The sequence below is a fragment of the Antedon bifida genome, chromosome 8 (assembly GCF_963402885.1).
Source record: "Antedon bifida chromosome 8, ecAntBifi1.1, whole genome shotgun sequence".
NCBI classification, from domain to species: Eukaryota; Metazoa; Echinodermata; class Crinoidea; order Comatulida; family Antedonidae; genus Antedon; species Antedon bifida.
In genome coordinates, this window is record NC_136233.1 from 17,884,602 (window position 1) to 17,908,681 (window position 24,080).

At 33.4% G+C, this 24,080-nt stretch overlaps 3 protein-coding genes and 1 long non-coding RNA gene across 5 annotated transcripts; 2 read left to right on the forward strand and 2 right to left on the reverse strand.

The window, feature by feature from the left end:
• The first annotated feature begins 1,937 nt into the window (after positions 1–1,937).
• On the forward strand, positions 1,938–9,472 carry LOC144851026 (NFX1-type zinc finger-containing protein 1-like). The gene is made up of 4 exons (XM_078708549.1): positions 1,938–2,254; positions 2,542–2,603; positions 2,943–7,049; positions 7,359–9,472. The coding sequence occupies exons 1-4, from the start codon at positions 1,938–1,940 to the stop codon at positions 9,470–9,472; spliced, it is 6,600 nt and encodes a 2,199-aa protein (XP_078564675.1).
• Positions 9,473–10,434: 962 nt separating this feature from the next.
• On the reverse strand, positions 10,435–12,388 carry LOC144849457 (centromere protein V-like). Its single transcript, XM_078706366.1, has 5 exons — positions 12,203–12,388; positions 11,544–11,649; positions 11,359–11,428; positions 10,958–11,072; positions 10,435–10,655 (listed from the first exon to the last, which is right to left on the reverse strand). The coding sequence occupies exons 2-5, from the start codon at positions 11,639–11,641 to the stop codon at positions 10,528–10,530; spliced, it is 411 nt and encodes a 136-aa protein (XP_078562492.1). The 5' UTR covers positions 11,642–11,649; positions 12,203–12,388; the 3' UTR covers positions 10,435–10,527.
• A 134-nt stretch (positions 12,389–12,522) lies between these two features.
• On the reverse strand, positions 12,523–24,004 carry LOC144849456 (RING finger and SPRY domain-containing protein 1-like). 2 transcript variants are annotated; one of them, XM_078706364.1, is made up of 14 exons: positions 23,985–24,004; positions 22,851–23,410; positions 22,324–22,376; positions 21,869–21,981; positions 19,679–19,864; positions 19,158–19,224; positions 18,542–18,673; positions 17,770–17,885; positions 17,358–17,501; positions 16,808–16,919; positions 16,425–16,527; positions 16,146–16,298; positions 15,472–15,576; positions 12,523–15,111 (listed from the first exon to the last, which is right to left on the reverse strand). In XM_078706364.1, the coding sequence occupies exons 2-14, from the start codon at positions 23,147–23,149 to the stop codon at positions 15,012–15,014; spliced, it is 1,683 nt and encodes a 560-aa protein (XP_078562490.1). In that variant the 5' UTR covers positions 23,150–23,410; positions 23,985–24,004; the 3' UTR covers positions 12,523–15,011. The 2 variants fall into 2 exon arrangements, with proteins under 2 accessions (XP_078562490.1, XP_078562491.1); XM_078706365.1 differs by lacking the exon at positions 23,985–24,004 and adding an exon at positions 23,772–23,794 and having other exon boundaries at positions 22,851–23,402.
• LOC144849458 (uncharacterized) lies at positions 14,664–15,721 on the forward strand. Its single transcript, XR_013613974.1, has 3 exons — positions 14,664–14,767; positions 15,006–15,171; positions 15,440–15,721. It is a non-coding gene; the product is annotated as an uncharacterized LOC144849458 (long non-coding RNA).
• Positions 24,005–24,080: the final 76 nt, after the last annotated feature.

Consider the following 24,080-nt stretch of genomic DNA (forward strand, 5'->3'; position numbering starts at 1 on the left):
ATTTTTTTCCATAAATGTTTCAACTACAAAATGCAGAATAAAAACCGAATAATTTCAAAAACTTATTGATATAAAGAAGATAATGTAGTTGCGTATAAATATCAGATGTTACAGTGTTCATCCTCCCACGCATTATAAAACATATTTGACTACAAACATTCCATTAGGGCTTTACCTTTTTGTGAAAAGTCAGCCGCAAAATCTTCTTTCTTTCTGTTGATTAAGCATATACAGTCTTTTGTTTACCGTCTATAGTTCAAGATCACGGTGAAATCGATATTGATATCAAATGCCGGAGACACGTCAATTTCGTATGTTGGAATTTCCCAAAAATACTTATCATAACGTATAGTGGGTAATTCTATTCAAACACCAGTAATTCAAGAGAGTTCAGCGAGTCGACTATACAATGTAACGTCACGTCACTACAACAGTCAAGTTGAAGTAAAGCTTATACTGTACTCTACTGTACATAATTATATGGTAAGTATAGTATCACATATTTATTACAACTTTGACCTAATAAACAAGCTTACAGAAGACCACCAGCGCAGATCCTAGGGGGACATGTTATCCCCACACATTTGTTAGTGTGGGATTTCCCCCTCACTTTTCAACAGCAAAATCATTAAATTGTTGAAATGAAATAGAAAGTAGGACTTCCATGACACACGCATGATGTATCGTATGTGATTTCAGAAAATATAGTATCTAAGAAGAATATATGTTGCGTGAATATAACCAGTGGCGCATCAGCAGCACCAGTGCCTAAAAGTGCGTAACTCAAAATAATTGTATTCTTCCGGGCGGAATTTTTATGTGCTCAGAAATCGTTTGAAACGACCTATAAATTAGTCAAAGACCTGGACTTCCAGGGCTCTTCGCCCACTGGACCTTGACTGGGGGGCCCTTGGCTGCCCCCTGTCCCCAGCCTAATGTTGCTCGCAAAGTATTTCATTTTTATACGCCCCCCCCCCCCCAACCCCACTATTAAAACGGATCTGCGCCGTTGCAGAAGATAACAATAAATAAAATTAATATGTAACTCTGAAACTCAATATCGGTGTTTACGGAATATTAACTTACTTTTTCAGCCGTTTGTGTATTAACAGGAAAAGTTGTCATTACTAAGCGATTTTGTGTAAAATGTTATAAGCTGATTTTTTTAATTTAATTTAATTGAGTTAATTCAACATTGGATTTGTATCATTCTAATAGAATGTCTATTTTCATCTTCCTCTTTGCGCCACATCATTTATAATAATATCGTCATTAAACATGTCAATATCAAATCGGTCAAAGGTAAATTTTGGAAAATCCTATATCGTGTTTGGTATCGGCAAGCTTATTTAATATGTTTGTTTATCTGAAATTACATAGTTCCTAATATATTTTTGATGAAAGATTAATTTAGATATTTACACAATGGCCGTTTAATACGTTATTTGCTTAAAATAATAAGTTATTTATTTTGTTAAAAAATCACGTATTAAAATCAACTCTGAATGCGTTATCACGATTTATATCATGTGACATGGGAGTAGGTACTTTTTACATGTAAACTTTGGACCCAACTATACTAATCTATATCTTACAACATTGATTAGACCACATACTTTCTAATTTATACATGAATTTATATCAAAAAAAAGCTTTTATTTTTCATTAATTCATTATTTATATAGCCTTTACAAATAACAAATATATAATTAATGTTTTCATTAATATATTATTTCATTGATTTTACATACTGTAGGTCTAAAAAACTATTCATCAACAATTTACATCTGATAAAGTGATCGATGGTAGCCTACCAGTTCAATGTTTAATCTGTTCAATTTGCATTGATTAAGTTACGTCAAAATCAACATCACTTCATGATACTAATTGAAAAAAAAAGGTTTTTTTTAAACCTAATAATTATTAGATAATTTGTAATGAGTGGTGCCAGGCCTAAAGATCCCAGGCGACATCACTTGCCTGTAAAATCGGCCGAACCTCGACAAATAGATGGAACTACACGCGAATATCATCAATCCAGAAACGATGACACACCAGGCGATATAAACCGATCAGATCCTTCTAACGGGCTACGACCTAAACCTCAACATAGTTCTTCACTACTTCAAGATCACCGTGAAATACAAGCACGGACCGGCAACTTGGAAGCACGCACTAGTGGGAAACAAATTGATACTCAGAGAAGAGGAAGAGAAAATGAAAGAGGAAGGGGGAGAGGAAATTTGAGACAGAGGTAGGCTTACGCCCCCTGATTACATCAATGTACCTCCTCAATATAACACATTATACAGGTCTCTCTGAGACCACTAAAATGCACTTCAGTAATTTGATATAATTGAAATTGTCTTTTATCAACACATTAACAGTTTTACATCTACAAAGTAACATTTATAATATTCTTACTACTGTAGTCTTTGATTAGAGAATAATACTGATTTTTCCATGAAATACCAATTACATCCTAAAATAACATACTTAAAATAACACGTTCCTATAAATGTAGTCTTGACTTATATTTAGAAGTGGTGTATTTGCAAACATTCCTAGTGAAACTTTGAAAGAGAGACGTAATGCCGTAGAATGTAAGTACCCTTTTTTTACTGTTGGTTAAGATTGGAACAACGAAGAAAAATGTAATACCTATATAAATAATAAAGCGCTACAATACACGTGTTTCTAAAACTGTTGTTATTGTGATGTCTTATGGCTTATATTACTGTTGCCATCTAACATATTGAAGTGGGTGTCAAATTTGTAATAATAGTGATATAACTTTACATTTAAAAGGTCAATACAACAAATATATGGTAAAGCCGTAGCTGCCACTCCGAAACACATTGTTCGTTTTGATCGGCCCTAATATTCAATCAATTCAGAATAACAAAATAAAATAAACTTTAATGTTTTTACACTATTTCAAGATCTCAAGAGTATGTTGCAAAAGAAATCTGATCCGGTGAAGTCTTTATCTGCTTGGAATGACAACCTCAACAAACTCTTAAAAGATGAGAAAATGAGTGATGATGATGTTGAAGTCATCATGCTAGTGTATGTAAGAATATATAAGTGTAACTTATCTGACGACAGAAAAAAACTGGTAGATATTTTAAAATTAAGTCCATTTTTAAAGAAAGTCCTTATTCCATATGTAACTCATTTAGGAGATAAATGTATGAGTGATTGTAATAATGAAACTGATGTACAAAAAAACATTGGAAAACGTTTACATCTCGTATGGATGTTTTTGGAAGGACTAAATTCTGATATTAAAGGAATAAACGACCTGGCTTTGATTACTACTCTCCTTGACGTCAAAGGTAAAGAATTGTTTGAAAAACTGAAGTTGTCGCAAGATGCTTTTATTACTGCGGCGCGTTTTAAAAAGAAAATAGAAAAATACATTTCAGGAGTACGAGAAGGGCTATTTCGTGGGCCAACACCTGATGACTATCGGGATATTCCGATACTGCCGACTAAAGAAGATCTCCATTCTACAGAGCTTCCATTCCTTCGCCCAAATAAAGTCAAAGGAAGCTACGCAAGCCAATATCATTACCTTGATGTACAATTCAGATTACTGCGTGAGGACTTCATTTGTCCATTGCGTGAGGGAATTCAAACATATCTCAATAATCTAGCAAATCCACGCGATCAAAGAAAGAGGAATACAAACGTTCGTTTATATCACGATGTGAAAATTGAACACCCAGTGTTTTCCCACACAAAAGAAGGAGTTCTCCATCGCGTACACTTTAGTCTCTGTAATCTCAAAGAGGTTAAGTGGGAACACACGAAACGGTTATTTTATGGTTCTCTTGTCTGCTTATCTTATGACAAATTCCAAACGTTTCTGTTTGGTACCGTTGGAAATAGAGATAAAACGTTATTACGTCAAGGCCGTGTTGACATTAAATTCCACAACACTGATAATATGGAGAATGCACGTCTCTATACCATGGCGGAGTCAACAACATTTTTTGAGAGTTATAGACCTGTCTTACAGGTTCTTCAACAGTTCAATGACAACAACCTTCCTATGGAAAAGTATATTATACAGGCTTCACATGATATAGAAAAACCAAAGTATCTTCGTGATACACCAAAAATGATGTACAACATATGGCCACTGTTGAATGATAAAGTCAAGGCATACATCAAAAGAAAATACTTACCAATGGCGTCCCAAGGAAAGTGTAGACTAGATATTCTAAATGAAAATTCGTGGAAGCCAAATGACAAACTAACACTTGATGAATCACAACTTAGAGCTGTAAAATCAGCCTTAACCAAAGAACTTGCAGTCATTCAGGGGCCACCTGGAACTGGAAAAACTTACATCGGATTAAAAATCGTGGAAACTCTCCTGATTAACAAAGACTATTGGGCCACGAAGGTTGATGAAGACAGTGGCAACAACACCATAATGGTGATATGTTATACAAATCATGCATTGGACCAATTTCTTGAAGGCATACTGGGATTTTGTACAACATTGGTCAGAATTGGTGGAATGTCAAAAAGCGTAAAACTTGCACCGTTCAATTTGAAAATTTTAGCAAGACAAAAAAAAATGATTAAAGGAGAAATTGACGGAATCAAAGAACTTGCAGATGCCATAACAAATATGATGGTAGAGGCTGAAGAAATGATTAAACTTTCCGACAAGTACATCATCAATGAATTTGCTTTAAAAAATGTCATTAATGGTCGTCATTTCAAAAGTCTCACAGACATAAGGGATGAATATGGAGTAGACGAAAAACGTTCAATTTTTCCCAAGTGGCTAGGCCTACTTTCTGTTTCCGATATGGACGAACGTGGAAATGATTCCTTTATCAAAGATGAAGAGAGCAATTATGACGATGAGGTAGATAATGCTAATATCAAGACAGAAGTAGACATGATGTTAGATCAACGGGACTTTGTAAAAGCAAATGAGGCTTGTGAATCAAAAAACGAGATAATTACTGCACTGTTTGCTAAGTTTGTATGCGATCCACGAGATGCATCATTGAAAAGGCACAAAGCGACAGTTCAAAAAGAACTATCTATTATTGACGATGAAATGACGAAACAAGAAGCAAACAGGGTTAACATTCGAATGTTATCCACACACGATAAATGGCGTCTGTACCGATACTGGATAACAAAATACAAATGCCAGTTACGACAAGTATTGTTTGACCGGCAGAAAGCTTATGATGAAGTCGTAGGGAATAACAATAAACAAACAGATGAAGCTAATTGTGAAGTACTAAGAGAGGCTAGTGTGATAGGTATGACAACTACTGGTGCTGCTATAAATAAAGAGTTATTAAATAGAATAAGACCAAGAATAGTTGTTGTTGAGGAGGCTGCGGAAATATTAGAAGCACATATTGTAACTAGTCTAACGAAACAATGCGAGCATTTAATTCTAATTGGAGACCACCAGCAATTGAAGCCAAACCCTACAGTATACAAACTTGCTACCAAATTCAACCTTGATACATCTCTGTTTGAAAGAATGCTTACAAATGGTGTTCCTTGTCAGAAGTTGTCGTCACAACACCGAATGCGACCAGAAATATCACAACTCATGAGAAAACACTTTTACAGTCATCTCCTCGACGACGAGTCGGTAAAAGAGTTTGATAACGTTAAAGGTGTAACTCATAATCTGTTCTTTATCAACCACGATATTCAAGAAGAATCCGTCGAGGATCTATTAAGCAAGTCGAATGCTTACGAAGCGGAGTATTGTGTAGCATTTGCTAGGTATCTGTACCAACAGGGATATAATGCCTCTAGTATAACCATTTTGACGACGTATACTGGTCAGGTACTTAATTTGAAACGACTACTTGAAAAGAAGGAATATGGTTGCCTGCATGGTGTGTATGTGAGTGCCGTAGATAACTATCAAGGCGAAGAGAACGAAATAATCTTGCTGTCTTTAGTAAGAAGTAACGAGGCTGGAAACATAGGGTTTCTAAAAGTTTCAAACAGAATGTGCGTAGCATTATCAAGAGCCAAAAAAGGAATGTTCTGTATTGGAAACTTCAAACTTTTAGCTGAAAAGAATGATCTCTGGATGAAGATAGTCAATGACATGAAATCGATAAATTGCATTGGAAGACACATTGAGTTGTACTGCCAACACCATCCGACAACAACAGTTAAAGTATCTACGGCCGAAGAATTTAATCAATGTCCGATGGGAGGATGTAAGCTCTTATGTGAAACTCGCCTAGACTGTGGACACGTGTGTCCATTTCTTTGCCATCCTCGAGATCCAAATCATGCAAATAAAATTGAATGCAAAGAAAACTGTGTTAGATTATGCAGACGCGGTCATGCATGTTATTTAAAGTGTTTTCTACCGTGTCTACCATGTAAAGTCGTGGTTAGTGAAACATTAGAGTGTCTACATGAGGTTAAGTTGCAGTGTTTTAAATTGGAAAATCCGATACGATGCACTAAACCATGCGAAAAGTTATTAAAGTGTGAGCACAAGTGTAAAGAATTATGCTTTGAAACATGCACGTCAAAATGTTTACAAACTGTCAAGAAATTATTTTATCCATGTGGTCACAATATTGAAGTACAGTGTTACATAACATTCTGTCAACTACCGTGTGAAAAGACGTTAGCGTGTGGTCATGCATGTAAAAAGAAATGTGGCGATGCTTGCACATCCAAATGTATTGAGGTAATAGAGAAAGAATTCGAATGTGGACATACCGTTAGCGTTCCGTGTTTTACATCAACCTGTACATTACCATGCTCACGAACAAAAGAGTGCGGTCATTCATGTCAACAAATATGTGGTGATTTATGTAAAAAATACGATCATTGCAAAACATACAATCACCACCATGATGACGGTAAACACGTTAGTTGTAAAATGTCATGTCAAAAAACATTAACATGTGGGCATCAGTGCCGGCTACAATGTTATCAAACGTGCTCCACTACTAATTGTACTGAAGTTGTAACTAAAATACTGGTGTGTAACCATGAGAAAGAGGTACCATGTAATGTCGATGGTAAACACGTTCGTTGTAAAATGCCATGTCAAAAAACATTAGCATGTGGACACCAGTGTCGACAAAATTGTTATCAGATGTGTTCCAGTAAACTTTGTACTGAACTAGTAACTAAAATACTAGTATGTAAACATGAGAAAGAGGTACCATGTAATGTAGAACCTATTTAAAAAACACCAATTATGCCTTTATTACGCCATTCCTATAGATCACGTCAAGACATAGATAAAGTACAAAGATGCAATGTGAACGTTACTAAAATTCGCAAATGTGGACATGAAACAACGATACAATGTTACGAATCTAAAGACCTCGAGCACACCGACTGTCTTGAAAATGTGGTTGAAACACTAGAATGTGGACACACGATCAAACGTATTTGCTCAGAAATCAAAGTTTGCACTAAAAATTGTTCAAGATTACTACTATGTGGACACAAGTGTGGAAGTCTTTGTTGCGAACCATGTACTGAGCTGTGTAGAGAAAAGGTAAACAAGGAACTTAAGTGTGGACATATGAAGAAAGTACAGTGTTTTGTTGATGTGTCAGAAATTGCAACTAGTGGCGAAGCAGTATGTCTATTTAAACTGACTGTAAACTTGCCGTGTGGACATGAAAGAACACAACTTTGTTGCCAACGTGATTTACCCTTTAGCTGTAAAAAGGGATGTACAAAAGAATTACCCTGTGGCCATACCTGCACGAAGAAATGCTCCGACGAATGCTCCATTGACAGTTGTCAGCAACAATGTAAAACCACTTTAGTTTGTGGACATCGATGTCGTGGAAAATGTAAAGATTGTGTGCATGAAAAGATACACAAGCCATGCACTGAATTTTGTAACAAAAACCTTATCTGTGGTCACAATTGTCAACAGTCCTGCTCAATGATTCCTTGTCAACCTTGTAAAAACATGTGTGAGTCAGGTTGTTGGCACAAACGCTGCCACCGTTCCTGTTCTGAAATTTGCGAACCATGTGGAGCCCGATGTAAATGGAAATGCATTCATTTTATATGTTCAAAAAATTGTGATGAATTCTGTAATCGTGAAAGGTGCAATCAACCGTGTCGGAAGACACTAACATGTGAACATAAATGCTTTGGTCTGTGTGGCGAGCCCTGTCAAAACAAATGCTTCTTTTGCAATCCACAATTATTTCATCCAGATAAATCTGCAGGTAAATCGAGACCAAAATATGTATTTTTGTATGATTGTTCTCACGCAATTGAGGTTTCTACAATGGATGAATATATGGATAAGGATGAAGGTATAAGATTGAAGCAATGTCCAGTGTGTCATACAATCATTCGATTCAATCCGAGATACGGAAATGTCCTTAAAACAATAAACATGAGAATAGCCGACATCAAGCGAAAGATGCTGATTGAAAGATCAATAGATCGAGTACAAGATATGAGACAGAAGATTAACTACCAATTACAATGTTTTCGCACATTTGACCAGGAGTGGTTTTTACAAGAAATGAACTCCCGCTATGGAATCAAATATCAACGGCTACTTCTATTTGATATCATGAGTACAATGTTAAAACGAATAATCACGATTCGTGATGATTTAAACCAACAGAGCGATACGATTCACAGAACGAACATCTTAAAACAACTAGAAACGATTCAGAAACGCATTTGGAATTCAGAAAACATTGCTTCTGAACAATTTGTGCTTGATGTGGCTTCACAAATCAAACGGATAAACATGGGTGTTCAATTAGTGAAGTTTCAGGGTAAAACAGCAGTTTCAGAAGACAATATTCAATCTTTATTATCAATGATTCTCAACAACAAATCAACTGTGACGTCTAAATTCATGCAAGAGGCATTGGATATACTTGGACGTGATTACCAACTACATGATGCAGTAGTTCTTGTGAAAGAAGCTATTTCTCGATGTCTAAGCTTTTCTCAAGAAAGCTGGTCGACATGCTACTTTGGTCACGTGCTCATTGCTATAAATGCAGCCGATGAGAAATGTTACGAATGCTCGGCTTCGGAAAATGAAATCGTTAAAGAAGCAGATCATCAATCTAACGTACTTTTGAAATACAAGAATCATGACGCCTTGAAAACAAAACAATCTGGAAAAAGTGGTAGGCCTAGTTGTAACCCAAATATGGATAAACGAACACATGGAGAAGAAAAGTACAATTATCACAAACCACAGAGTGAGAATACTAATAAAACACTTCACAGACAGAGCCAATGCCAATCAAAACACAACGTTAAGGGAAACAATGCTAACACTAAAACCCCAGGTGCCTCAGAACCCGTGAAGGAAGAAGGACAAAATAACCCAACCGTTTACGAAGATTCGAAATCTGCTAGAAAAAGCACGACTGTCACATCTAATTATGTAGAACCAGACGAGCAATCACGAAAATCCAATGATGGTAATAATATTTAATTCGCATAACCAACTTTCAAATTAATTAAAAAAAATCAATAAATGAGGCATGGCATCACAAATCGGCGTAGTGTCGGAAAAATGTTTTTTTTGTTAGATGTTTATATTACAAAAATTCGTGAAAACAGCAGACAATGTATTAGTTTTTTTATTACAAAAATGAGAATTGGTACAGAAATGCAGTATGCCTACTGTACATAAACTATGAATTACTCGGCGGTGTTACGGGTTTTAAAAGAAAAAGAATCGGTTGTCCTGTTGTCACCTCATACTCATAAGTAGATACCCCATTTTAATAAATTATGTTGTTTACGTGTTTTTTTATATAATGATTGTAACAGTTTAAGTTCGATAACTAATTAAAAACAATAACCCTAACTGAAATGAACTTATCAGTTCGCTCGTTTCATATCGATTCATAAAGTCAAGCGACCGAACCCCTTCAGCGGAATTCTAGTGTATTGTTACGTCAAATATGAAAAATGGTACAATATTTCCATAATGTATATCTATATTCCATTTATCATCGTATATATTTTTCAGTTCAGTTAAGATTGTGTGCCTTCAAAACAAAATATCTCACAATTTTAACTCGCGTTTTTCTCGATTAGTGTTTTTACAGTACTGTAAATAGTTACGGTACTCTCTTGTGTATAAAAATCGTGTAACTTGCGAGTTGCCACTTTTTCGACGTGCTTATTCTGTTTTTGTAATACGTAAACACATACATATGTTCCTTCTCTTTCAACTGTAGCGATAACTACATGTTTTGTTTGTTTTACAATATTTCTGTCAAGGACAACAATTTTTCCATGTAAACATTTTTATATAGGCCTATGGAACAAATAAAGATTTGATAGTAGATAGAGGCCTACCGTTATGAGAAATTGATAAATGTTCATAATAAATTAAAATTGTAAAAACACAGAAAAAATAAAAAACTATTGTAACCTCTACAAATATCATTTTCAATAAATCCGGTTTATTCTTTTTAATTTTGTGGTAAATAAATAAGTAAAGTAATAAGTAAGTAAATAAATTATATATAGAACATTTCAGTTTTCCTTTGATCTTTGCTGTATTTCTGGATTCATTTCAATACTTTTTTCCCAATTCTCTCCATTGAATACTTCAAGTGTTGTCTTTTTTATTGTTCCTGGGTCTATACAGTGAGGCATTATACCTAGAAAAACAAATGAATACAATTATGGGTAGTTTGTTTGTTTATTTTTATACTGGGCGACCTCTTCAGTCAAAGACTGGTCTCCTAGAGGTCCCAGTTGGTGATCTGTGGCTGTGTACTACTGTAGTAAAACAGGTGGACGAATTACGACACTTTATTTAAATTAATGATTTCAATTTAAATAACAGGAATGCTAAGGAAAAAGTATGCTATAAAATGTTTTTCAAATTTTGATTTGGAAGCATTATTGCGGGCGTTATCACACGTCACAGATGAGGGTATAAACGACCATGTATGTTTACCTTTTCCATCTGGGTTAGACCTCGGCGTATAGAAACTCTGTACACCGCATGTTTTACAAAAGGTATGCTTAGCAACGTGTGTGTTGAATGTATAACATGTTAAGTTGTCTTCACCCTGCAGTTAAAGATATGGTAGGCTATAATACATGTATATGGTTAAATGAATTATTCTAAATATCATCATAAAATAATTTCCCTTTCAATATGATGATATTCAGATTGTATTAACAATGCTTAACAAGTTAATTTTTTTTATTTTTAGAACACTATTACATTACTATAATAATAAGTCTGAGAGAATGTACACTTTGTATCATAAAATTATTAATACTCGTAGTGATTGATTGTGAATAAAAAATATAAAGAAATGTTGAAAAGTAAATTGTTGGTTTTTAATTCACCTGAAGTAATTTGAATCTAGATGCAGGAACAATAAAATGAATGTTTTGTTTCATTTCACAAATGCTGCAACTACAAAAACAAATTTACAATTTTATTCAGTTTGCACAATCATTTTGTGAGAAAGTCATAATTAATAACAATATTCATTATAGAAATTAAGGGGCCACTACAGTTACATACTCACTCGCACTTTATAGCTTTGATAGCAGGTGGTGCCTGGACTTGAAACCTTATGGCACCACAATGACAACCGCCAAAATGTGTCACTAGTTCCTCCGACATTTTGAAATCTGAAAAAAAAATGAAAACCTTCTAAAACTACTGACAGCAGACCTGAAATGGATGGGTCGCACTAAAACCTATATCACTTACATTACGTACGGACCATAAAATGCGTGGATATAGTAGGATCTTTTACACATGTGGACACTACCATGCCTCCCGAGAAATTAACTAGGTTGGTGATTCTGAAGACTCGCTTTGCGTTCCATACATATGTTATGTGGGTTCGTTTTGTATGCTTTTATTCCGGTTTTTTTTCAAACTTTTTGGTTTTTTTTTAGTTTCAAGGTTAGTATTTTTATGGTTTTCACCAGCGCCTTGCGCACTTCGTAGATATGTGCGCTTTATAAATCTTATATAATAGCTAGGCCTCCTTATTTGATCTGGCCTCGACCATGGGCACTCGCCATTCAGTAAGTCCCGATAACTAAACATTTATTTATACAATACAACAGATATGTGGCTAGCCTAGCCTAGCTAGTCCCTAAGTATGGGGATCGTGACGACTTTTCATTATTGCAAATGATTAAAAAACAGTCATAATGGATAAAGAAACCTCACCTTTTAGTTGAAAATATTGTACTGCGATCAGAATTAGTGAAATCTGTTCAAATCAAACGGTTTTTTCCACAAACAACGTACAGCAGTACTGTGTGTAGTACATCCCAACTTTTCAATACAGTATTTTGTTTATGGTTGAGCAACTTGCTTGAGTGACTACAACTTCTTGGTCTTTGATACCAACCGTACATTGAATCAAGCTTAAATGCTTTATAATGTACATAACAATAATGGAACATTAATTCAAAAATTATATTAAAAATAAAACCGGAAAATATACATATTGATGTCAACACAAGCAAAACAATGCTAGAACTAGGTGACCTTTTAACTACATACAGGCTGTAGGCCTATATATATAATTTATTCCTGGATAAAATATCATTTCCCAAAAGCACATAAAATACATAATATACATAATCTATATTATATTATCAGCAATGCATGACAATAAATCATAAGAGGTGACGAAATGATTTGAATAAATTGTTCGTACAGTCCCCCACCCTAATTGTTATGAATTTAAGTCTACACTATCAAACATTATGTGACAAAAAGCCCATGGAAATGATGTCATATCACTACCATATTTCGGCATTTTTTTTAGGGTAGACAGAGCTGTACACCCTTGTGTCCTGTTAGGAATTCGATATCGATTATGATTTTTCCCATTTCGATAAATAAAATAAAAATTTCTCTCAATTTCATGATCTTTTCATAAACAAGCAAATGTATATCGTACGATTCAGGATTTTAAAATCAATAAATAGTTTAAAATTGTATCAATGTGATTTTTTATAGACAGTTTTTAACATACATAATACGTAATAATTTTTCTTTTTTAATCTACAAATCAAAAAAACAACAATTTTAAATACACAAATCTCAGGAAATCATGGTTACCGATTGATTGAATTGAATCATCAATTTCGCCAGCCTTCATTGCATTTGGTGTCGCATGATTTTAAATTTGTTGAGGAATTATTATATTCTTATATTCGTCCCCAAAACCATGAAAAATGAAGGTTAATAAAGTCAGACTTTAAATATGCTTTTTTTGCATTTTCAATAAAGTTATTCACTTCTGTAAAAATAAAATCCCCAAAAATAAATATTTTACTTATAAAAAGACAAAAGAGACGGTTACCTTTAACCAAAAACCATTATCTGAATCAGGACAAATTATCAAAGTATTCTTTTTAAAAAAACAGGTTAGGCCTATATTGGTAAATTTTACTTTGAGCATTTATTTTCCCTTCATCAACATAAGTTGACAAGGTGATACAATGTTAGAAATTTGATTATTGGCTCCCACCTATTTTTGCTTTACGTTTTTCAGGTAAATAATTTTTTTTTTCCGATCCAGTTTTTGGTCAAATTGAATAACTAGTATGTGATATTAAAATAGCATATTCAACAAAAAAAATTAGGGGGGACAATATAAAAATTCATTCAATGTCTTTGATTTCAAAATTACATGATCGCATTCGTTACTAAAAAATGATCCTAAATGTTTAGTTTTTGACAATGTGTGGCCTTAACATCTTCTTTTAGTTTGTTAAGTATTTTGTGTGCAGATATTTTTAACAGATATATTTGTAACCGCATTTGCAGAAAATAAAAAAAAATTGGTTTTTTTTTCTAAGACTTCTAATAATTGTACTTATTTTAAATAACGAATGTACAATGCATTTTATGTTAGGGTTTTAAAAAAATATCTTAAAGCAGTTTTCATATTCGAATAGATTCAGAATAGTAAGCAATTGTGAAATAATATGATACCTTTGTTTTAAAAATGTGGTCTACTGCACTTTAGTAATTTACATAAATACATTTTTCGACAAAATGTTCTGCACCGCTCATATTGCGAATTAAAACGTCATTCCAACAGCATTCACAATGCTACCGATGTTGTCTGCTGCACTCTTTAACACACCTGACAGTGTTTGGCATAAATGTAGATCGGGTAGCCAAACTCTGTGTTCAATCGCACGCACTAAAGTTAACTGTCTGTGTTCTATGTAAGCTGATCTGAATAATATATAGTCAAGTTTTATTCGATGTAAAGTGTTCGCCGCGTAATCAGATAACTCTCTTATACTTCCGTGGTTAAACTCGGATTTAATACAATAGGTTTTTTTTGCAACTTTTAGACAAGGGCCTCGCGTCAATCAGGAGTATAGCGGATGTTTAATCAGTGTATTTTTCAACGCCAAAACAATCTAAACAGCAATTTAAAAAAAGAAGAGTGTTACTAAAGCTTCTCTCGATATACTCCTTTGATATTCAGGTGGCTTTGATGATTTCTATACACATACAGTAGTACATCCTCCCAATTGGCGTCTAATTTGATCGCTGTATAACATGTCCCATGTCATCCATCATGATGATCGGCATCTACTTTGATGACGTCTGTCAAGCATAGGATGACGATTTGCATCTACTTTGATGACGTCGTCAAATAAATAGACAATGTTTGCTAAAGATGGCATGGGATCCTATCTTCTTGCAATTGATGACAGACATAACAAAACGGATCTCTGCCTGATCAGAATATCTCCCAAGGTAGGTATTTGATGTCATCAAAATATATGAACTTTCTTAACTAACCCCGGATCATACATCGTATCATTGGTTTATACCAAGTATTAAAACTTGTACAAAAGCTACAAAAAAGCAACAGTGCTCATTTGCAGTAGAAAACCTAGCTACCTGAAAAATGTAATAAATTGTGTAATTTGATAAATATAATCTTATATTTGATTTCCTATACGTGATTTCTCTTCTAATCTTCCTAATTTAGTTACTGCTATCTTCTCTCGTCCAGTCTTGTTTCCACTCTGCATTTGATATCTGCACGGCACATTGGGCAAACCTCTAGCTGGATGGCACATTCCATACACATTCCTCTGCAAAAAAATTGTTAATACAATAAATACAGTTATCGGTCGAATGTTTGCCGACATAGAGTAAGGGACACTTTCTATGAAACGAACAAGGGGAAATATATCTTTTTAACACTATGGTGTATCGTATTAGTATACCTAAAAAATGTCTACTTTAACAAAATGCTAGCCTGAAATCAATTTACTAAATGTAGATATTTAATTTTTAACATAAACAAAATAAATACACTGTTTATTTGGGATTATAATTGGCTAGTATGGGCTAATAAAAATAAGGATGCTGCATTTTCAATGTCACAATATAAAAAAATATCTGTAATTGTCTTAGAAGCTTTAGGAACTACTGTCATTTGCTGATCATACCCATGATTGCACGGTTTAAGCGAGATACATCCTCGTCTGTCAAAACAAAGAGTACAGGCTCCCTCGGTTACACTTAGATGTCTTATTCTGTCAAGTTTCTTCGGCCTAAGAAAATGAAAAAAAAAATATAATAATTGCTACAATAAAGGACACAGATTCTCCAGTACATTTAAATGTCATTTTTTGTCTAGCTTCTTAGGCCTAAAGAAATACCATAGTAAATGCATTATAGTCAAGGTGCTCAAGTGCATTTGGATGTCTAAATCTGTCTAGTTTCTTAGGCCTAAAAAATGTAAACTGTCTTCAAGAAACAAAGGGGATGAGACGCCTACAGTTACACTTATATTCTTTCTCGCTTCTTTAAGTCCTAAAGAAACGAGACATATTTACACATATTACAATAATGGCTATGAGAAACAAAAGGCTCCCTCTGGGAGATGTCCAATTCTGTAGCTTCTCTTATCCTATTCTGTAGCTTCTTTGGCCTAAATAGATGAAAAATGTTAACAACTACAGTTAAAAAAGGGTGCAGGCTCTCTGGTACACTCGGATGACTTTAAAATAATCAAGATGGCTTTGCCTGGACACTGTTAGAAAACATCATGTGCTTAATTTGTATTAACCTGTCATAATATACGAACAATGATGAGTTTCATATTATAAAAATGACATACCTTGGTAAAATAATTCTATCTTCTTCTGAAAGGTTCGCGTGATCATTAAAATTTTGAAATGGAATTCGTGGTGGGTACTTAAAAGCTTTCATTCCAAAGTTGAATTCACATTGTTGATATGACATGAAACTAGCAGCTGCAAAGAACCCAGTTCTAAACAAAATGATGAATTAAGATTGTTACCACTTTGGAACCATGCCAATTATTCTACTGCAGTTACTGCAGTAACTATATTTTCTTTCAAGATTAAGAATACCAACTTAAGTGAGAACTACTTACTTGGCAGCATTAAATACGTCCGTAACTGGTGCTAAACTGTTTCCATTTAGTGAAAATATCATCTGATGCGAGTCAAGATCTAGTAAAAATCCTACAACATCACCTAGAAAAACATAACATTTTGTAAAGATATAATTTATAGTAGGATCAAAAACATGTTAAATTTTGGCGAAAAAACATAGTAAGATGATGTGCTGCAATAGATATATCATAATAAATAATGTGTAATACTAAAGATGAGAGAACCTAAAAACTGAAAACAGTTATAGGTAGGTAAGTAAAGAGGTATACTCAATTCATTGTCTAAAAAGCAGTCCTTCAACACAAGAATTAATAATAAAATTTGAGTATCATCTGATTATATATTCTGTTTATTTTCTCACCTGGTTTCCATGGTTTGTGTCCATGGTGACGGCTTTTAGCATTGTACCAATAAAGCTGCCGACATCCATCATATGAAAATGAATATTCATCATCTCCAATACCATAGCCCTCCTGTAAACAAGGATAGGAAACTAGTGTACAGAATTACCATTTGACTAATAACAGGCTTTTTATTAAGGAAGAGTGAGTGAGTGAGTGGCCAAGCTACGATATGCTCAAATATGGTAGTGATATGACATCATGCCCATATATGGGCATATCACTTAAAGTATATAAAGTTTGATAGTGTAGACAGAGCAAATTACATTACAATTAAAGTTTGGGTTCATTATTGAGTGGTACCTGTAATAATAATATTGAATTTAAAAAAAAGTCAAATTCCATATATGTAGTTCTGAAAGCATATTGATCAAAATATCAAGTAAACTCAACAGTTCTTTTTAGAACGTGGTGTACTGCAAACTTTATATATCATAAGTATATTGATTTTTGCTATGCAAACCTTCAAACAGTACATTCTATATTGGTTATTACAAACAAATATCTTACATGGTTTAAAAATTTGCTATCTTTGGTTGCCCATCCAATCTGCATCACGCCGACAGTAATCACTGTTACTTCATAGTACCATATTCCAGAATCAACACAAAAGGTACAGCGCACACTCTCAAATGATGAGGCGTCACTACGTGCCTGAAGAAAAGATAATTCAATTTACAATCCTGAAACATGTGATACACATTCAAAGAACAGCAAGTAACTTGCCAATAATCTGCCAATTATAGGATGAATTTTTGTTGTGTTTATTTTATTTCAATTCACATTATACAGCAGGAATGGAATACATAATAGAGCAATACTAGACAAAAAGAACATCGAAAGACAAAGCACACTTAAAGTTAAACCTACTTCTTAATTTTGGATTAAAATAAAGATAAGATATTAAAGAAAATTATAATACCTCAACTCCATTGGGTGAAATCTTAAGATATTCACTAACATCTTGATCATTCAACATTGCATTACAACTTTCTAATGATATCTGTTCGTACGTGAACCTTCTGCCTTCCAATATGACTGTAAAAAAGAGGGCAGTACAACATTAAATACATAAGTTCTGTACAAAATAGGTAGTCGACTTTAGGTACTGTATAATGTGTCCAATAATAAATTGTGTAATACAGTATCACATATGCATCAAATGTGAAACCTGTATCATAGGTCATAAGCCTAACCATACTCTTAACATAATACAGGTGCCACATGTGATCCATATGACACCATATTGTGGAATTTGACTATGATACTGGAAAAATAATGCCATATGTGGAGATACAGTAGAGAATTAGGTGAAAAGGGGAAGTATAAATGAATTGTCATTACAAATAAATTCATTTGGATATACAGTATCTAAAATTGTCTTTTGTATGTTCTGACATACTGGAAAATAAAAAAGGAAATTATGTATAACTTAAAGACACATCTAGGTTCTAGATTGTGTTTAACTTAGCATTAGTAAAAAGATAAATATTTTGGCACATATGGTGTTTCATACGTAATACCTTCAGATAAAAACTGGACTAACATAAAAAAGAAAACTAAATAAATACAGACTTGTGGCAAGTCTAATTTACACCATCAATGTTTTTTTTTCTATTGTATCATCCAAAAGAAAATTAAATAAAAGAAAAGCAGTTCTATACAACATTAGGATTTCGTTATATTATACTCACATGAATTATCTAAACTCCACTGGGCACAAAACCCAACTTGTCTATACTTTAAATCATGATGATTGGCATATTTTTCAAGTCGTAATAATATGTCACAAATACCAGACTCTTTGATTGTAAGTTTATTTTCACCTGTGGAGAAACAGAGACAACATAAAGCATAAAAAATGATATATAATATGTTCTTTTGTTATTCTGCTCAATATTTATTCTTTTTTATAACACACCTGATCAAATTAGTCATCATATGTCACTCAGCATCAGTCCTACCTTGACGGAAAAAATGACTGCTCTATTTCAACTCGACCCCGCCTCGTTAAAAATAGAACAGTCAATTTTTCATTTCATGAAATATTCTCACCATCCAACTCCTAAACATTCATTATTTGTATAATATTATTATACATACAATTAGTATATATTACTCTTTTTTTATTTTACCACATTCAGTATTAAATGTATCATTAAAGTGTTGGTCCTGTGAACATACAGTGCACAATAACTAACTTGGTATACTACTAAAAAGAGTAGGGGTAGGCACTGCATTGGAGGCTGCCGTGGGTCTGTTGAGGACAGAAACCGAATTATCTGAATTTTAAATAATTTTAAAACTTACTTGTCTGTGCAAACTTTTCTAAAGCAATGAGAGCAAACAATAAGACTACAGCATCAAACTTGCCATCCTATAAAAATGAGAAAATTAATTACTAATTGAACATGAATAGAAATGAAAACAAAACTGTTCAATTTAGTTTCAATTTGGAGAGTCTGGTTATGGAATGATATTATATCCTATTAATCATTCATAATTCATTCATTACCCAAAAAAAAAAGTTTAAAATTCATATATGTCGTATATCCTCTGATATAACCCACCCCACGAATTTAGGGCTGACTTTGGGGGTTGGGACTATATCCAAGTTCAAGAAAAAAGTTAGCATTTCTTGTAAAAGCTCATCTGAACTGGCTAGAGAGAGGATCTAGACAAAAAGTTAATACTGGGACTACACCTGGGGATATACCGGTTTGTAAAATCAGACATAAATTAGACCAGAAGTGGGATTATAACAAAGGATATACGTTGTACTGTATATATAAATTAGTAGGGCAAAACATCTGATCTTAATTAAGACTTACCAAGAGGGCCAAAAGGTATTGCAGTACATTCTTAGTGAGGAGGGATATACTGTTGGGTCCAGCTAGCTTTTCCGCTATGCATCCCAGTACTGTACAGATATTCCGGTGTCGGGCAGGAAATTGATGCGCTGATTTGGTGGCCGATTTAGATACATTTAGAATACTTGCTAATCTTTCAACTGCTTCCTATAATATTGCAAAAAACACCCCAAAAAATTAAGTTTAGATTGTTAGGTATAATGTAACAAACTAACAAACAAAAAATATTCTTTTAAAAGAAATACTGTATATATAATCTATTTGTTGATACAAAATAAATTGTAAGTTTAGTACCGTGAATAAAAAAAAAAAAATGAGGAAATTGTTGTTGGTCTGCTCGCATATTACCGAGTCTGAGCTAAGATGTTTCCGAGTTTACATCTATTCTTAGACATAATCTACAAAATTCATTACAAAATATTGTTCAACAATATGTATGATATTTACAGTATTATTAACATAATTCAAGTGAAAAAAATAACATCATTTTTTGTGAAAACAAAAAAATTTCAACCACCATGTATCAACAAGTAAAAACACTGTACAATAGTGGTGTCCTTAAAGAGAATAAACAAAATAATGCGCATACTGTCTACGGATTCAGATCATGCACAAAAGTGCTTTATATCAGATAAGATGAGAGCACTCAGAAACTGAGTGAAGTACTTGGCAAAACCCACGTTAAAATAATACAGATGTTTCTTTTTTTATTTGTAAAGTTATCAATGAACTTATTTTCTTGAATTTCAATAGGCATGTAAGTATACTTATTTACAGTACACCGAAATATTCAGAATTGTAGACGCTATCATCGTGCAAGTACTATACTTAGCAAAATTCTATTTTGCAAAGTAATAACTACTGTATGTAATGTAATACTGTAAAGATAGAAATGATCTTTAAGAATAAATGACTTTACCACTCCTCTAGTAGATATTAATAATGTTATTAATTATTAACTATAGTATCCTGGTAATTGCATTGTCTTTGTTTATCTATTTTCAATTTCAATTTAATTTATTTCCACAATATAAAAACATACATACAGGATAACAAAATGCAATGAAGTAATCATGGGGGGAGAGTCATATAAGTCACAAAGACCTACTTAACTTAAATGTTTTCTTTATCAATTTTTAAGAATAAATTTAATTTACTTGAATAATTCCTTAACATAATGTAAATTATGTTTATTTATTCTATATTATTATTATTATTATTCGAATAAACACCTCAAATGTTGAATACAGTAAACCGCCCTTCATACAAACATTAAACAACCCCCTTATTTAGATGCCCCTTCATTCAGATACAAACAATACTGTAGTAGAATTGATTGACTTTAGATGATCAAAGCATTTTACAATTACAATTTGTACTGAATTTCTTGATCTATAAATTGTATTGCAGTTTTTCATATCAAAGGGATGTTTTTTTTTATGTCACAGTATAATGTTATCATAATGCTTCCCTTAATTTAAATAAATTCCCTAAAAAAATCAGTAACTGACCTTGCACGATAACAAATTAAAAAAAAATTTTTACAAAAAGCTGAATGTTCATTAGAATAATTCATTACCAACTCATCTGAACATCACATGATACATAATTAACCAATCAAATGGGTTGCAATTGCACGCATAATGTTGACGTCAGAATATGGTGATTGAAAGATTGAAGAAGTTCCATCTAATTTGATGTTTTATTAATTTAATTTTTTATTTAAAATTTGCATTGTAAACATAGTGCATCGATATTAATTACTGTTGTACTGTATTGAGAAACAAACATGTAGATTAAGATTTTGCTTTTACAAAATGTTCATTATGGTACATGGTAGGAAAGCCATTTTTGTGTATAATAATTTACTATTAAAAAAACAGAACTCATACGACGCAACTACTGCACAATGAACCCTCATCTGCACCCACTGTGGTCATGCATGTCCTCCTCGCATTGAGAGCATTCAATAGACGGGGTAATCTTTCAGAAAATATTTGTTCACAAAACAAAGCAAAGAGAAAGACAGCATAATATATATGAACAAGGACATTAAATTACTCATGTCATGCCTATTACTGATACTGTTGTTGTTGTTCTCTTAGAGAAATCCTGAAATACTGTACTGTAAAATGTGAATACAAATCTTACCTTAGTTGGAAGTGGACATTCATCAATTAAAAGGGTTATTACTGCTGGTCCTAGAGGGTCATGTAGAGGAATGACATTGACCATTGATGTGACAACCTGTATCCAACCACTCTCTACAATAAAGACAAACATTATAAAATCAAGTACTGTCATTCTAATAATTTCTTTACTTGATTAATTATTTAATTATGTTAACAACCGTAACTAATAATTTTGTTTGATACATCGGCCTACTTCACCTTACTTTATTGTTTTCAACTCTTTTAAAGGTGGTGTTATAACTTATACAGTAATCTATACTGTACTCATGTTGATTTATACTCATTCTGCAATTGTTGTGATGGTAAAATATTAGTACTGCTTTGAATTTACTATTAAAGTACACACTACTTTTTAGCTATTAAATAAAACATTTCTGTAAACCCCTTTTAGAGATCAAACGGGTGTACACTTACCAGTCTCAGCTATTTGGTGCAGTTTAAGCATAGAATGTGGTGGTTCTTGCTCACTGTAAAACAATGTTTAAAATATTTAATTTATTAGAAAATATAACTCTTAGCGGCAGTTTTTATCACTGTTGGTTTTGAATAAATAAAGTTAAGGCCAGGAGAAATACATTGAGTTCTTGTCAAACTGTTGGGAACTTTTATTTGACCACCAATAATGTAATCACATGCACAAACCAATTAGCATCAACTAAAGGTCAACAAAGTGTATGTGGAAGACTGTAAAAGTGTTCAGTATTTTGAAATAACATTATGGAAAGTCATGTTGCTGATGTATAAACAGAAGAGAATTAAAAAAATCGAAGATGTACTTTCATATGTACAGTACTGTAGGGCCGGAATTAGCATGCAGGCACCAATAATCTACAGTTTTCCTGGCCTACACAGGTACAGAATATGTATTGCAGGCATTCATTTATTCCTCATGCTCCATTGGGTAAAATACCTTAATTTGAATAATTTTCTTTTTCACTTACTTGTCTACAAGGTTCCTTATTACTGCTAACGTATCCAAAACTAAATCATCTGTTGAATAGACTGGTACAAATTGTTCTTGCGTGGAATGGAACAGGCCACTCCTTATACTAGTGGACCTATCCGGACCTCCTGTGGTATCATGACTTCTGCCTCTGTGACGAACTTGCCAGGCTTCATGTGAATTTTGAGAATTCCTACTTGACCTATTCGTGTTTGAATGGTTCGTACCAGTGTATGGTTGATATGGCTGAGACGTTCTCGTCTCTTCTCGATTTTTTCTAACGCACGAATTACCCATCACACCTGGTTGTATTGTACTGTAGTTTAACCGGTTTTTCAAAAATGTTTTGAAATTGCAATTTTTAAATCTTACATTTTTGTTATTTCGGATTTTCAGATGTCAGATATTGATGACCAATTTGTTGTGAAATTACACTACTACAGGGACTTATCAAAACATATTTCTTGTACCATTAACAGCTTTGAATTAATGTTGTTGCATGCCCATGAAAAGTAAAAAAACTAGAGCAACAACCAACCATTTCCTGTACCTGAAATACTGTAATTAATAATAATATTAATAAAATTTATAATATTAATTACTTAGGCCTAGATAGGTAACAACCTAGCCTAGGCCTAGTATTAATAATTATGATATAGGCCTAGTCCTAGTATAAATAAAAATAGGCTCTAGGCCTAGGCTAGCTAGTATTTAACATGCTCCTTCCTAGCTAGTATCCAGTAGTAGAGCCTAGAGGCCTTGGGTACCAGGATCATAGTTATTACTGGCCCTACAGTGTAGTATACTTGGCTATCTTACCTAGCCCATCCCCACCTACTGTAGCTAGGCCTAGAATAAGATACTAGGGGGAGAGAGGGCATAGGCTAACACAAGCCTACTAACAAGCAACTTGGCCTACCTTACCTAGCCTAGACTAGCCCTAGCAGCACTACACATCAACCCCGGAGGAAAGAGGTCACTATACGAACATACACCAGGCCTAAACATTACTATGTATTAATTTAAACAACGTATAATTTTTAATCTCAAGTCTATCCATTTTAAAATGAGATATTTACTGTAAATTATGTATTTTAGAACGTGTTTCGGGTGATTAAACATAATTTCCTACCTGACTTTTTTTTGTCGCGATATGTTGATGGGGAATAATAAGCTGGAATGAGTTGATGTATTTCCGTACTTGACCTTGATACTATAGATGGCGTGC